The following is a 16,305-nucleotide window of genomic DNA, read 5'->3' as shown; positions in this document are numbered from 1 at the left end:
TCAGCAACTCTTTGAAGTTAGAACCTCACTGAAAAAAAGTGACCTACATTTATGGCCATTGCAGGTTCACCTTTATGATAGTTGCAGGGTCCCAGAGTCACATGATTACCATTTTTAACCTTTCCAGCTGGTTTCCGACAAGCAGAATCAATGGCGAAGCTGGCAGGGAAGGCTACAGATTGCAATCATGTGACATTTTGCTTCACGATGCAGTAAAAATCAGGTTGTTAAGAATCAGATGGTCGCATGATGCCTCACTTTAATGACCAGAGCATTTAACGATAATTTTTCTGGTCCCAATTGTGGTCATAAGTCAAAAGCTATTTATATCTTTTCTAGTAGCAGCCCTTGAGCTGAAGTACCTATAGCAAGGTAGAGCAAATAGTAAGAGGACACAGGATGAACCTCACGTACAAAATTAAACCTAAATAGAAAATGATAAGGAACAAGGTTTGAATGGTTTTTTTAAAAAAATAATGCCATAAACTTAGGATGGAGTGGGTTGAATCCTTTTCATTATTTTAGAGGGTTTGTTTAAAATACGTATTCTATTATGGGTATAACAAAACATACCAAGAGCTGGTGAATAGAGATATTGGATAATTTTGTTTTCAGCTTCTTGAGACTGAAAAGTATGAACAAATTGACGAGTGGCACTGGATTCATTTTTTGCCACATCTTCCAGGTAAAAGGCTTGCTCTAAAAGAATTTGCCACTGGACTTGTGTACGACGATGCCTTTGAACTGAATAAATTACCTAACAAAATAAAAACAACATTCTAGTTATCTATGGCAATAAGGACAGAATAAGATAGAGATGATTCCCTAAAAACTCCAACAAGTGCTTTCTTAATAAACAGAATAAACATTCCACTCCATAGAATGAATGTATGTGTATATATGCATGCACACACCAAAATAAAGATAGGAATAATTTTTATGAGGAATATGGCTCAATTTACCAAATATCTTCCTGCATACACATTATATTAAATACATAGGAACTTGTCTTCCACCAACACCTTGATTAGCATCACTGATTATGGATATATGTGGATATATTTTCATGCACTAAGCACATTGTATTGTAAGCACACCTGCTTAGAATACAGTGCATGCTTAAAAATAAGACTGGAAATAATTATATATTTTGTAGCATTGTAAATAGCTAAGACAACTTGAGTTCAGATACCCAACTATTCTAGCAAAATAAACAGAAAGAGTTTGGAAAGACAGCACAAATTAACTTCATTACTTGGTCATTCTTAGGCTCATATAATGAATACCTAGAGGGGGGAAAAGTATGTAGATTACATGCCAGATTTGCACACTGCAGCTCAGACATGTAATTCACATCAGTGAGGAAGACATGTTCTCTGTCAGATGGCCAGCCCTTTTCCCTACTGGAAAGACTGTGCATCTTTGGAAACTGGGGGTAGAATTCCCATGAATCTGTGGTCTGGAGCTGGAAAAATATAAAATTTCCCCCTACTCTGCAGTCTCCAAAGCTCACGAAAACTGAAGCAGAAAACATTTTCAGTAGAAGAGGAAGCAACAGGACACAGGGAGGGGTAAAAAGAGTCAGCCAAGATTAATCTTGATCAGCTGGAGATCTCCCTAAAAATCAGGGACATCCAGGCAAGAGATGCTGCTGAAACAGAGGAATTACAGTGGAAGGGCAAATACCTCTGGAACCCGAGATTAATTTATCTACTCAGAGCACTTATAGCAATTATATAATACAGAAATAGATCCTCTGAAAGGCAGAGAATGTATTGAGATGTTGTGATTAAATCTTAGGAGTAAAACAACAGACTTTCAAGAGACAGCAAGATGATAACTAAAAATCTGTCTAAGATTCCAGAGCAGCTTGTCCTGGTCTCCAAGCCTGACAGAAATCTGCATCTAGGTATACTACAGGGATTAGGAAAAGTCAGCATTTATCATATCTTCAATCTGTTTATATGGTGCTCTTGTTTGATCTCTGAAATGCACTTATAACTTTCCAAAGATTGGACAAATAGGTGCTGAGGATTTGAAATGACTTTGTTGGATGGTATGACCATCTTTTCAACCACAGCATTGCCTAGACCAGGGCTGCCAAACTCGTGGCCCGTGGTCCGAGTGCATCACGCACTGGCCACGCCCATGCCCAGTTTAGCGAAGTCCCAAGAAAAAGTCCCAATATGTCATGTGACACCGCTGTGATGACGTGAGCTTGACACTCATGGCCTAGACTAACTAGAAATGTATTCCAGGCACCAGAGGGGCTAGACAAACAATCAAGGGCCCTCAAAATCCCAGACTGGCCTAAATGATACCAGTATATTATTTGGAACACTGTGTGGGTCCCAGGACTCTTATCATATTTGAATACCAATGTACAGGTTTTCCAGGAAGGTAAAGTCCCTACAAAAGAAAAGACAGGTGCAATTGTTATGACAGAGCTAAAGGATATATGCACCCCAGTATAGCCAAATTACATTAGATTTGGATCTAATCCAAAACAAATCCAATGCAGTGGTACGGCCTGAGGAATATCAGGCTGCATTTGAATAATCATCTGCTCTATGGTGTGATTATAGGAAGCCCAACACAAAAGTAGCTTGTTTACCTGAGTCTTGACCTCTTAGACTATAACTTTAAATTCAAATACATTAAAGAGAAAACAAACACAGCAATGGGTGCAAATATCCAGAGGTGTCTTTGAGGAGGTCTACCAAGGAAGGGAACTTTTGGATTATTTGGATTAAATGGAATGCAGGGATTATTCTCTCACATGTGTATGTTATCCTATCTGCCCGTTCTGGTTATACATCTGCTGCAATTTCACATGTATTGAACACATGTCATTTACATTATCTAACTACCTGCTTATGAAGCTTCACTAGGTTTTTCTCTGTTGGATAAGTATTGGATCTTTCTTCAAAGTCTTCATAATCATCCATGTTTCGACCCATCCTATCTTGATATTCTGTAGGACACTGAAATAAAAAGAAATTATATTGCAGTCTATATCAAGCCTCTATATCAGGGGTCTCAAACTCAATTTACCTGGGGGCCGCTGGAGGCAGAATCTGGGTGAGGCTGGTTAGGGATTCCACAAAAAACATTGTTAAAAAAATATCCTCAAATGTCATCAACAGTTAATGATTTCTCCAATACATGAACTGTCCTGAACACATGAATGGAACATTGAATGAAGATCATGAACAGTTGCTCAGAACATGGCTTCTCCAGCTTACTCCTTGCTGCCAGAGACTTGACAACGCTTCCTCTCACATATCTGAGCCACATTTGGCTTGAGAGAGGAGGCACTTGAGACCCTCAGTATGGCTTGAAGATGATCATCAGTAAGTCTGGACCTGCACCTGGACTTGTTAAAGTTCAGGGTGGAGAAGAAGCCACGACGAGGAACGGCGGGCAGGACTTCCTTCAGAGGTCCATTCCCCCTGCGGGCCGCACTAATATTATACTTTCATATCACGGTGGGGGCCACAGGATATCATCCTGCGGGCTGCAATTGGCCCGCGAGTTTGAGACCCCTGCTCTATATCAAAGCCTATCATTGAGCTCATTTGAAAAAATAACTGAAGCCTTAAAAATGATCTCCTCTGATGATACCTGAGCTCTTATTTTCCTTCTTTTTATCCAAAGTTTCTCTAGCAAAGAAGAAAGCAGTGGGCTACCTTGTTTCCTTGATCTGTTAAAACGAGGAATCTAAATAGTGCCTACTACAGAAATACAATCACAAAATTCTGATTACAGGTAGTCCTCAACTTACGAGCCCAAAATGTCCATTGCTAAGCAAGACAGTTGTTAAGTGCGTTTTGCCCTATTTTGCATCCTTTCTTACAACAACTGTTAAGTGAACCACTGCAGTTGTTAAGTTAGTAACATAGTTATTAAGTGAAGCTGGCTTCCCCATTGACCTTGCTAATCAGAGGGTCACAAAAGGTGATCATACGTTGGGACACTGCAACCATCCTCAACATGAGTCAGTTGCCAAGTGTTTGAAGGTTGCAAAATGTGACCATGACCCCAAGACCCTGCAACCGTCATAAAACCATGCCAGTTGCCAAGCGGCTGAATTTTGATCATGTGACCACGGGCCTGCTGCAACTGTCATAAGTATGATAAATGGTCATACGTCCCTTTTTTCAGTGCTGTTGTAAATTCAAATGGTTGCTAAATGAATGCTGTAAGTTGAGAACCACCCGTAGTCCTGCAGGAATATTTTTGTCAGAATGTCTATGGAGATTCTCAGTCATCCAGGTCATGGTTGTCCCAAAGGCGCTTTTTCACAAGGCAACTGGACCTTCTGAAGAGCTGAAGAAGCTTCTTGTATGAGAAGTGAAACATCTTCAAAGAAAGTCCAATTGCCTCGTCAAAAAGCACTTTGGGATTTTTGTCTGAAAATCCTGAGCTTTTGTGCGGTTTGCCTTTTCTTCTGCCAAAGTGGCTGTATACAAGTGAAAATACTGAAATTAGTAAAGGTCTTTCTCCTATGATATTTCCTACGGCTATTTGCAGTAATTTTTCTCCTGACTGCTACAGTACAAGTGGCCGTAATTCTGGGCCTGACCTGGCACAATGGAACACTGAGATTAAGTCAAGGTATCCTACTATCTACTGAAAAAAGGGAAAATATCCTTTAACCAGGGTTGAATTAGCCTTCTTATGCTGCACTGATAATTTCATACTCCTGTGGCAACATCTAATACTGCTTGATTAAGCTACCTTTTTTAATATTGTATCCACACATTTCCTCAAAGGATGGTTGTATTTGATGCTTTCGTTTACTTTACGGACCTCCTGTTTACGTGAAGAGAAAAAGAAAAACCAATCAGAAATATAATTTCTACACAGAGAAACTTTTAATATGACATTCAGTTAAATTTAAAATATTTTACAAAAAGGTTGGACTTTTACAAGCACTGACAGACTCATTGAAGAATTGATTTCGAAACCTGTTTTAGTAAAAGGATGGAAAAGCAGGCAACATTATTTGTAATGGAGTCCTCTTTTTACTTTGCACCATTTATGCTCTTTGGCTCTGGGGCCTGGAGGTTTTATGTTTAAAAATTAAGAGTTGAAATTATTAAATAAGGGAGTAGGAAATTCCCTTTACAGTATTGAATAGCATTGCAGCTGACATAATCCAAAGTGCTTGTCATGCCCCTGTCAGAATCTGATTAGGAGGGGGAGGCTGAACAGCTGACAGGGAGTGGGAGTGTAGTTCTGCTGGCTGTGGAAGAAACTGGGGAAGGGCAAAGTCTGGCTGGACAGAGCAGCAGAGAGGGAATTCAGAGGAAGACCCAGGCCTATCCCCCTTCATCCTAGGGCATGCAGGGAGGAATGGAAAAAAGAGCAACGTGGGTTGCATGGCTTACAGGGAAAGAAAAGGGCCCTGATTCCCTTCATTAGCTGCAGCTGGGAACACAGTGTATAAAAAAAGGAAACTGCGCACAGCAAGCTGTTGGGAGCAAACGTGAATTTATCTTGTATCGTCGTGGCTTATCTGTGTTCCTGGCTTCTTCCCAACTGTGTGAGTTTTACTGTGCTTTCAAGTCTGAAATTCCTGCTCCTGCCCTGTCAAACTAATTACTTCAGTTTGGTTTGTTTGGATTTTAAGTTACAGTTTGTGTGTACCTTGTTTTGGACTGAATTTTCTACAGTTAAAGGCTGTTCCTGGGAGAGTTTTTCTCCAGCCGAAGGTAACCTGGATATTAGGGGCAAAGTTGGAGATAATAAAGGGACTCTTATTGTTTATTTGACTGTGTTGCCTTTGTGCCACACCTCGGGTCATCACAGTGCTTGTTAACTTTCTTGCTATCCTAGATATCAAGAAATTGTATGTACCTTTAGCATTTTGTTTCTCAAAATTTTTTATCTACTTCCTTTTGTATCCCTGCATTAAGCTGTGGATTTTTACTTGCCTCCATAACATCCTCCAGGTTTTCTTCTGCATCTGCCTTTTCAGTCATCAGTTTAGCAGCCTTGAAGTAGGTCTTCATGAGAAGATAGCCCTTTTTAGCTCCATTCCAGTGAGAACGAGGAATTTCTACTAAGCCGTATCCTAACAGCAACACAAGCAGAAACAGGCCCCAGGTATTGGCAGCAGCTATTCCAATTGTCTGCAGCTGACTCCTAAAACAGAAAAAGTGGCCTGGGATTTCATATGCAGTAAGTACTAAAGATTTCAAACCACTGTTATATAAAATCCTGGAGAAAATCTACTTATATGGCTGCTAACAGTCAACACCATGTTGATGGCCCATAATCAATCAATCAAATATTTTTATCAGAAAAATATTAAATTCTTTTTCTATCGTACTTATTATATGACTAATGATTCCTTTTCCAGAGTATAATTTAATACATGGTTGATATATTACAGACTGGAGAATTCTGGGAGTTGAACTCCACAAATCTTAAAGTTGCCAAGTTTGAAGACCTCTGATATATTAAAAGTACAATAATTTGCTATATCCAAGAGGTCCATATGAATTTTGATGATACATAAAACAATGATACATAAAACAAGAAGTGGCCTCGCGGTGAGGGGAGTCTGTGTGTGCGCTCGCCCCGAGGCTGCTTCACCCGGCCGATCGAAGTGGCTGTTGACTGTATTTGGGAAGCTTCCATCGCCCGAAAGAGCCTGCCTAAAGGCGAGGGGACATGGGCAGCTACGCCACGCCCTGAAGCGGCTGGGGACTCTGCCTTCAGGGAGCTTCTATCGGCTATCGGGGTATTCTAGCCTAGGCTACCTGCAGGGCACTCCTAAAGGCAAGTTTTCTTCCCATCCCCCCGCCCTTCCCCCCCCCCCATTTCTCTTCACTTCGTGTAGTTCTAACGAACGATGTGAGAAATGGTGGGGAAACGCATGGTTTAAATAGGCCTAAATTTTGGGGGCGGGGCTTAATTTCACCTCATGCCTAGAAATCATGCTGGGCCTTCCTATTGGTGGAGGCCGCAATGTTGGAGAAACACGGTAGTATGATGAAAAGACAAAGGTGTCCCTGCAGGTTATACCCTGCTAATTGTGACCTTACAGATTGGTGCTCATCTCCGTTTCTTAAGCTAACAGGCAGTATTGTCTAGAGATGTTTCTGTGGTTATGTGGCCAGCATGACATCACACCACAGCACAGAGCATATGGTAATACACGGAACACTGTTATCTTCCCGCATGCGTATAACAGATAACAGATAATCAGAATTGGAAGGGACCTTGTAGGTCATCTAGTCCAACCTCCCTGCTCAAGCGGGAGACCCTACACCATTTCTGGCAAATGGCAGCCCAATCTCTTCTTGAAAGTCTCAAGTGATGGCGCTCCCACAACTTCCGAAGGCAAACTGTTCCACTGGTTGATTGTCTCACTGTCCAGGTTAAATCTCTCCTTGTTCAGTTTCTATCCATTATTCCTTGTCTGGCCTATAGGTGCTTTAGAAAATAGCTTGACTCCTTCCTCTCTGTGGCAGCCCCTCAGATATTGGAAGACCGTTATCATGTCTCCCTTGGTCCTTCTCTTCACTAGACTAGCCAAGCCCAGTACCTGTAACCGTTCTTTGTATGTTTTAGTCTCCAGTCCCCTAATCATCCTGGTTGCTCTTCTCTGTACTTTTTATAGAGTCTCAACATCTTTTTATAGTGTGGTGATAAAAAATGGATGCAGTACTCTAGGTGTGGTCTTACTAAGGCTTTATAGAGTGGTATTAGTACCTCACTTGATCTCGACTGTATCCCTCTGTTAATGCAACTTAGGATTGCATTAGCTTTTTTGGCTGCTGCTGCACACTGCTGGCTCCTACTTAGCTGGTTGTCCACTAAGACTCCAAGATCCCTCTCCCAGTTACTGCTATTGAGCCTGGTTTCACCCAGTCTATATATCTGATACCTATTCATCTACTTACATTTGCATGCTTTCTAACTGCTAGGTTGGCAGGAGCTGGAACAAGTGACATGCGCTCACTCCGTCTTGCGGCTCTCAGGTCTTAAACTGCCAATTTCTAGAACTGTAACAATCTAAGACTCAGCGTCCTAACCACTGAGCCACTGCATCCCTTAGTTCAGGGTTGTCAAACTGGCGGCCTGCAGGCCGGATGCATCATGCGCAGGCCACACTCACCCCTGTTCCGCAAAGGCAAAAAATGTCACAATACATCACGTGACATCAATGTGATGAGGTGAGTGTGACACCCCTGCCTTAACTAGTATGAGGCAAAAGCCATATTGGATCAGTGAAACTCGATATACTTTCATCCACAAAAAAACCCCTAAGAATAGTAAAAATTACCTGCAACTAGGTATTAAATATCGTATCTTAAAATCAAATTCAACAACATAAGTTCTAAGCCCTAGCTCCTCCAATCACTAAATAACAATCTAAATATGCAACATACTAATATACTAAAGGCTTAGCAATATTACTTACCATTGCAAGCTGATGTTTGGATTTATAGCTACATATATCAAAAACGCCCCAAAAATCAAAAGGTACGTTCCATAATATATAGCATTTTCAATTAATGCTGTTTTAATCTTCCCAGTAATGGAAAAACCTCCTGATCTAGCATAGGACTGCATAAAGGGTAACAGAATCCTAGGAATGAAGAGGACAATGAATATAGCAAGTGTTTCATCCTTTTTCCTTGGTCAGAAGTAAATACTTGGCCCCCTTATACACATACGAATAATCCTAAATTTTAGAAAAACTGGCAGCTATATTTCTGAAACGTCTTATTCTAAGAGGCAAAGAATAAATCAAAAGGAAGGAAGCAGTTACTTCACAGAACTGATTTCAGAACTGTAGCACTGGCATGTTGAGTAAATCTATCCTTGGCAGCAGGTACCAAGTTCATATTTTGTCACCACCTGCGACAAAAACGTATATCCAACTGACTCAGTGAACATAGCAGCTATTTTATAGCAAAGCCAAGTTCCTTCCTCAGTTTAGCTTCTCTGATGGCTTAAATAAGATTATTTCACTTGGCTAGAATAGAGAGAAGAACTGTCTTAAAAACGTAAAGAAGTTTGATACTTCCTGGTGGGCAAATCTGTCTTTCAATTAAAATGTCCCAAAGTTTTCACGTTAGTGATGAACATTCAAGTGATAAGATATTCAAATGTATAAACTGTAGTTCCTCTGAACATTTTAATGTAGGCTGTTTCAAGCATTCCAGAAATTTCCACAATACTTACCATGTTAAAAACTGTGATGTCCAGTATACAACACGCCAAAAAATGGGCATAATTCTATCAGGGATATAACTCCATGGTTTGATACATTTTTGTTTACTATAAAGACAATGAGAGAGTTAGCATTTAACATATGCATGATACAGAAAACAAAGCACTGAATTTTGATGGGGGAAGCAATATTCTGAGAAAGGCTGTGTTGCAATGCAAATAATAAGCCTCTCACAAAGCTCACAGGAGCCCCACAAATTGCAAGAAAAATGAAAAATGACATTAAAAGTACATTTAGGTAATATGAACTCCTGGTGTGTGTGTGTGTATAAATAGATAGAGAACACATGTGTGTGTGTGTGTGTGTTTTTTCGACAGCGGGCATCAGAATTTAATTTTTTAATGTGTGCCAGTGTGCTCACAGCAAAAAATGACAATAAAGTTTATCTTATCTTAATTATATACAGTACAGATAGTTCCCCTTTTAACAACTGCAGTTGCAAAAGTGATGAAAAAGTAGCCTTATGACCAATCCTCACATTTACAAACTTTGGAGGTGTGTAAAGAAATGGGAAGCTGAAGAAAGATCACAAGTACAGCTGTGTTTTCACTTAGCAACCCCTTTGTTTAACCACTGAGTTGAGACAGCAAAGGCCAGCCGGAGTAGTGGAGCCCAAGGAAGCAAAGGACAACTTGCGTCATGTTACTGGGCTGGGCTGGGCTGGACTGGGGCAGCTGGGGATTCCCAGGGCAGCTGCGACTGGTCCCACAGCTCAGGGGCTTCTTGCAGGCCCACAACTGCAACGCTCCAAAGAAAGTCCTGAATTGAAGAGTGGCAAGAAGCTCTGGAACAGGGGTAACAAACTCAAGGGCTGTGGGCTGGATCTGGTCTGCGGATGCTTAGATTTGGCCTGCGGGGCCATCCCAAGTTCCGTTTTCACTGACAGAGCGCTGCAGGAAGCCCTTGCAGCCAAAAATGGAGGTCAGGAGGACCATGTGTGGTCCTTGGCACCCTGGCCATGCCCACCCCAGTCACACCCATCTGCCCCACCCACCGGAGATCAAACACAACCCTGATGCGGCCCTCAATGAACTCGACATCCCTGCTCTAGAAGCTGCTTGCAAGGCAGAGTGTGGAGGAGGGGAGGGGGGTTAGGAGGTTGAGGGAACTGAAGAGGAGGCAGTGTCTTAACTTGGAAGAACTGAGGCTCAGGGCTGGATTAGACCAAGCCAAGAATAGTTTGAAGTGTGATGGATTCTTGGGTAATCATTGGTGGAGTTCAGTTAACAATGGCAACTGTGGAGTGCTGGGGTTACCATTGCTATGAGGTCATGTGACGTTGCACTTTATGACTGCATTGGTAGTGACTGAAACTGCAATCCCAATTACTTTTGTAACTCGAGGACTACATGAATTATTAGAATAATAAGAGAGCTCATAACTATGTGAATGTGAATGAGACTGATTTGTTTCTGTTGTTAAGTGAGACATTTGTTAAGTGAGTTTTGCCCCATTTTATGGTCTTTCTTGCCTCAGACGTTAAGTGAATCACTGCAGTTGATGTTAGTAACCTGGTTGTTAGATGAACTTGGCTTCCCCACTGACTTTGCTTGTCAGAAGGTGGCAGAAGGCGATCACATCAGGGGTAGGATGCTATCGGTTTGGCCCGGTTCTATAGAACCGGTAGCTCTGAAGAACAGCAGACACTGAACTGATTCGCTGCGATGAATTTTTGGTCGTCTGTTTGGCCCACCTGCCTGGGCTCTTGGTTGTCCTTTATTTCTTGCTTTTTGAACCCCAGCTGCTTTGCACAGCAGGTTGAAAAAGCAGGAAAGAAGAGGATTTTCAAACGCTGTGCACCTGCGTGCAGCACTTGCAAGCTGTCCAGACGGCACAGCCAGACGTAGGATTCTACAGGTTCGCACCTATTCGCTAGAACCGGTTGTTAACGTTTTAAGCAGTTCGGAGAACCAGTTGTTAGAAGAAATTACTGGCCTAATTCTGTAAGGAAGGCAGGAAGGAAACATTCTGGTGTTGCTTACAGAAACTGCCTCTCCATTAACCCTTATTACATTCTTGGCAGGACTAGACTTCCTGTCTCAGGAACTTCTCTGGAGTTTTTTTTGCCTCCTTTGCTGGTACTTTGCTTGTGTGGAGTGACCATTCAAAGTTACAATGGCACTGAAAAAAGAGACTTATGACCATTTTTCACTTACAACTGTTGCAGCATCCTCACAGTCATGAGAGGCCTGGCGAGGAGATGCGTGCCTCAATGTGAGTGATGTTGAGTTGGCCACACCCAGCCAGTCACATGACCACCAAGCCACGCCCACCAACTAAATCACGCCCACAGAACCAGTTGTTAAAAAAACTGAATCCCACCCCTGGGCACAGCTGGTTTTTTTGCAAATGCTATAACATTCGCACGCAAAACGCATTCTCACCGAACCGATAGTAACACCAGTTGAAGCCCACCCATGGATCACAGGACCTTGGGACACAGCAACAGTCATAAATATAAACCAGTTGCCAAACATCTGAATTTTGATCACATGATCATGGGGATGCTACAAAGGTCGTAACTGTGAAAAACAGTCGTCACTTTTTTCAGTGTCGTAACTTTGAACGGTCACTAAAATGAACTGTTGTAAGTCTAGGACTACCTGTGCTATGTAATAATAAAAAAAACCATATTACAACATCTTTATGCCAAATTACACCACTCTGAATTAAATAAGTTTTATTGACATCTCACTGAGGACTTCACATTCTCATGACATTTTTCTCATTTTTGTTAAGAGAAAGACTCCTTGCCCTGCCAATGTTACATGGTTGTCGAGAGATTTTTTTCAGATAAAAAAAAAAAAGAAATTAATTTGTTTATGCCTTGGTACCTCTGAGTGGGATTAGTGTCTTGATGTTGCACTGCTGATCCACTGTTGGTGGGATTTGGGTGTGAGTCATTTAGATCAAGCTTACACCGATTGTATATAGTCTAGAAAACAAAAAGTCAGCAATTGGACAAAAGTAAAATAAGAGTTATAAAGACATTGGTCTATTATATTCATCAAATACACTAGCTTCCCAAAATGAAAAGCCCCAATTTTGCTATGTTGATGTGTGTCAATTATCCTTTGCTTTTAAAAAGCAGCTCATTCAGAAAGTATGCAATGAGAGAATGTATCCTTACACTATGTGTCAAGAAAATGTATAATAAAGTGAATAGGCTCAAATTATTGAATAAGCACACTTTACATTAGATATTAGATATCTGACGTAATTTTTGAAAATAAATTATTACAACCAAATAACAGTAAGTTCTTATCTGCCAATCCTATGGAAAAATTATAACCAAATTTTATTAAAAAGGAGAAAATAAATATGGAAATTCTTACCGTAGTGACATCTAAGGGCAGTATAAAGACTATGAGAAAACAAAGATACCAAGCTAATAAAGTTGCAACGATCACAAGTTTGTGCTGCTTTTTGAAGTCACCATATCGCTGAAGTATGATTAATGCCAAAAAGAAGACGACAACTATCTCAATGCCCAAAGCTGCACCACTCATTATTGTTCACTGATTCCAAACAGCATGTATTGGTTCGTAAGAGGGTTACATCTATAATAAACAGCAAAAAAAACAATGATATAAATAGAATATGGCTTGCCATAAATATTTAATTCATTAATATTCAGCTGAAAAGGTTAAAAAAATCCATTTAACTTGTCTACCACATTGGACTCTGCTCTATGCCATCGGACTTCAGTGTATTTTAATATCCACAGAACAAAAGCACTGATCTAAATGCTACTTCAGTTCCTGAGTAACTTCTGTCCTTCTACAAATGGATATTGGTCCTGCTGCCTGAGGTTGATGGGAGTACAGTAACAGTGTAGTAAATCTGGAGTTGGGGAAAGTTGTGGCTGTTTTAGAGAACACAAGAGAAGAACAAGAAGATCACAGACCTTTCAAATGATTTTCTGTCCCTCTTTTGTCTCCCTGATCCTTTGACCCAGTTTAGATGGTTTTTCTGGCTTGTTTCTTTAAGCTGTTGTTTTATTGATTTGTGCTATGACTGTTTTGGATATTATGTCAGCCCTTTTCAGTCATACTGTGGCAGAAAGGTAGAATATATTTTAAAGAATAAACAAGATCGGGAATGACAAACTGTTTAATTTTATGCTTCATTATTTCATTTGTCAGCTCTTATTAAATCATTGGAAATGAACTTCAAACCACGATCACGTTAGTAGTACATATTGCTGTTGTAACATATCGCTGTTGTAAGCAGGGATGAGAAGAAAGATTAAAACCTGACAGCAAACTTTTATCCTATACTGTAATTTTTACTACACAGGTACTGAGAAAAAGCTAACTATCATATCAAACACTTCCACCAGGATAATAATTTTAATAATTTTAAAGTGTTAAATTAGTTAAAGTAACTAGGGGGGAAAAAAAGCTTAAGTGACTGCTGGACTAAAAAGCACAGCAACTTTTCAAAAGCAGTTAAGATAAAACTTTAAGCAAACACTACACATATCTATAAACTTGTTTTCCCTACAATTTCTGTGAAAAACAAGACTAACATGTCAAAATGAAGCTGTAAATTCCAGTGAATTGAAGTTGGCAATTTAAAGGGTGCATTTCGCATTCATTTCCCTTTGCCCTTGCAAACTTGCCTTTCAGAAATCGATCTGAAGTTTCCCTACTTTGGAATGAACTTTTTAAAAGCAGCACTGCTAATTTTGTACAGGAATCAATCACCGTTTTAATTCAGGCACATTTATCCTTACAGTGGTACCTTGGTACTCAACTGCTTGGAAATAATCAGATTTGGTACTCAACGCATTTTGATGTGAACATTTTGTCCTAGTACTTGTCTGTTTGGTACTCAACACACAAATTAAAACCTGTCAGTGTCGGCTGCCTTGTGACTCACTATATTATTTCTTGTGGGGAAAAAATTGTTTGGTACTCATCATTTTTGGAACTCATCACACCTCCCAGAAACAATTAACGATGAGTATGAAGGTACCACTATATTTGTTCTTTCTCCGATATATTCTTCATGTATGAACACATACATGACTTCCACCTACCCCCACCTAAAATACAAAGTGCTGCAGTACTGAATTCTAGCACTTCTATTAATCTAACACTGGAGGACAGGAATAAGCAACAACTTACAAGTAAGAGAGTTTCTATCAACATGCGTGGGTAGCGCTGGCAACAGGTAATACCAGAATATATACATATCCAATGATAATTATTCATATTCATGTCCTACTTTTATTTAGCACGATTCTATATCCGATCTAAGCAAGCCAAAAAAGAAAAAGAAAAGAAATTTGGAGCAGAGAATCCTGCAGAACCAGAGTGGGCAGCCAGATTTTCAAGACTTTAAAGCACCCAGTAAATATTTTTAAAAATATTCCTTAGAATTAGGAAGCTCTCACTCCAATTCTACCATAGTCGCCTCCCAGATAGGCTGGTTGCTGTTCTTGAAGAAAATGCCCTTCCCCAACTTGATACCCTCTGATTCTTCCCGAATCTCCAAATTTCCCAGATTGCGGGTGATGGGAACTGTAGTCCAATACACCATAGGGGGCCGAGTCAGGGAAGGCCGGCCTGAGAGAGCCAAAGAGAAGAAAGCTAATAGGACAGGAGGATGAAGATGATGGAAACTGTAGTCCAATGCAGCTGCAGGTGATGGGAACCATAGTCCAATACACAATATGGGGCCGAATTGGGGAAGGCCAGCCTGAGAGGGCCGAATAAAAGAAAGCGAACCAGTGGCAGGAAGATGAGTCTGCAAGTGATGCGAACTGTAGTCCAATGCAGGCTGTGGATGATGGGAACCATAGTCCAATACACAATAGAAGGCTGAGTCAGTGCAGACCGGCTTGAGAGGGCCGAATAAAAGAAAGCTAACAGTGTGGGAGGACGGGGCTGCGGGTGATGGGAACTGTAGTCCAAACGCGGGCTGTGGGTGATTACACAATAGAAGGCTGAGTCAGTGCAGGCCGGCTTGAGAGGGCCGAATAAAAGAGAGTTAACCAGTGTTGGAGGATGGGGCTGCGGGTGATGGGAACTGTAGTCCAAATGCGGGCTGTGGGTGATGGGAACCGTAGTCCAATACGCAACGGGGGGCCAAGTCAGCTAAGGCCAGCCTGAGAGGGCCGAATAAAAGAAAGCTAACCAGTGTTGGAGGATGGGGTTGCAGGTGATGGGGACTGTAGTCCAAATGCGGGCTGTGGATGATGGGAACCGTAGTCCAATACACAAAAGGTGGCTGAGTTGCCAAAGGCCGGCCTGAGAGGGCTGAATAAAAGAAAGCTAACCAGTGTTGGAGGATGGGGCTGCGGGTGATGGGAACTGTAGTCCAATACACAATAGGTGGATGAGTCGCCAAAGGCCGGCCTGAGAGGGAAGAAGAGAAGAAAGCTAACCAGCGGCGGGAGGACGGGATTCCCTGTGGACTTACCCGGCAGAGGCGGATCTGGGCACTCCCCGGTTGCATCCTTTCGCGGTCCCCGTTCCTCGCCGAGTCGCTGCTGAACCCCGAACCAAGGACGGCGGGCTTTCCGTTCAGTAAGACTCCTTCCCGAGGCTGCTCCCGGGGACTCCCGGCTGCTTAAGTCCTCAGGCGGAGGAAGTCCGGCTCACCGCAGGAAGGAACCGAGCCAGCCACCAGCTGAGCCGCAAGACACCTCGGGCATTTCCGGCTCCGTTCGTTTCTCAGGCGCGCGAGGAAGCCTGGGAAAACATATCCACGTTGCCGAAACCTGCCACTACTTCGACGTCACTTCCTTCACAAAAGGGATTGGGGGGTGGGGTGAACTACAATACCCAGGAGAAATCGCGTTTTGCTACGCGCTTGCGGCGGGAGCAGGGTTTGTCACCGCCCCCCCACCGTCGCTTTACCCAAGAGGCATTGCGAAAGCCAAGCTTCCTTTGTTTATCTACCAGAGGTCAACTTTAAGACTTGCGGGCTTCAACTCCCAGAATTCCTCAGCCAGCTAGAATTCTGGGAGTTGAAGTCCACAAGTTTTAAAGTTGCCAAGTTTGAGGACCCGATCGAAGGTGGTAAATAAGTTAGAAGTGGGT

The 16,305-nt window shown here is 41.8% G+C and overlaps 1 protein-coding gene across 2 annotated transcripts in view; it reads right to left on the bottom strand.

Annotated features, from left to right (window-relative positions):
- LMBRD2 (LMBR1 domain containing 2) overlaps positions 1-16,013 on the bottom strand; it is a 31,140-nt gene extending 15,127 nt beyond the window's left edge. The window contains exons 1-9 of one of the 2 annotated variants that reach the window (XM_026666400.2): positions 15,683-16,013; positions 12,589-12,813; positions 12,088-12,188; positions 9,205-9,300; positions 8,438-8,605; positions 5,940-6,150; positions 4,741-4,815; positions 2,871-2,984; positions 574-757 (exon numbers count right to left, since the gene is read on the bottom strand). In XM_026666400.2, coding sequence (XP_026522185.2) covers positions 574-757; positions 2,871-2,984; positions 4,741-4,815; positions 5,940-6,150; positions 8,438-8,605; positions 9,205-9,300; positions 12,088-12,188; positions 12,589-12,762 — 1,123 coding nt within the window. In that variant the 5' untranslated portion in view covers positions 12,763-12,813; positions 15,683-16,013. Of the gene's footprint in view, positions 1-573; positions 758-2,870; positions 2,985-4,740; positions 4,816-5,939; positions 6,151-8,437; positions 8,606-9,204; positions 9,301-12,087; positions 12,189-12,588; positions 12,814-13,160; positions 13,181-15,682 lie in introns of those variants that run through there. The other variant, XM_026666401.2, reaches the window with a different exon arrangement.
- Between the last annotated feature and the right edge of the window lie 292 nt (positions 16,014-16,305).

Source organism: Notechis scutatus, chromosome 2 (genome assembly GCF_049901735.1).
Source record: "Notechis scutatus isolate UNSWTSFEM ecotype Mainland chromosome 2, rNotScu1.2, whole genome shotgun sequence".
Classification (NCBI taxonomy): Eukaryota; Metazoa; Chordata; class Lepidosauria; order Squamata; family Elapidae; genus Notechis; species Notechis scutatus.
Note: the sequence above shows the minus strand (reverse complement) of the source record. Positions and strands in the feature narration are given on the sequence as shown.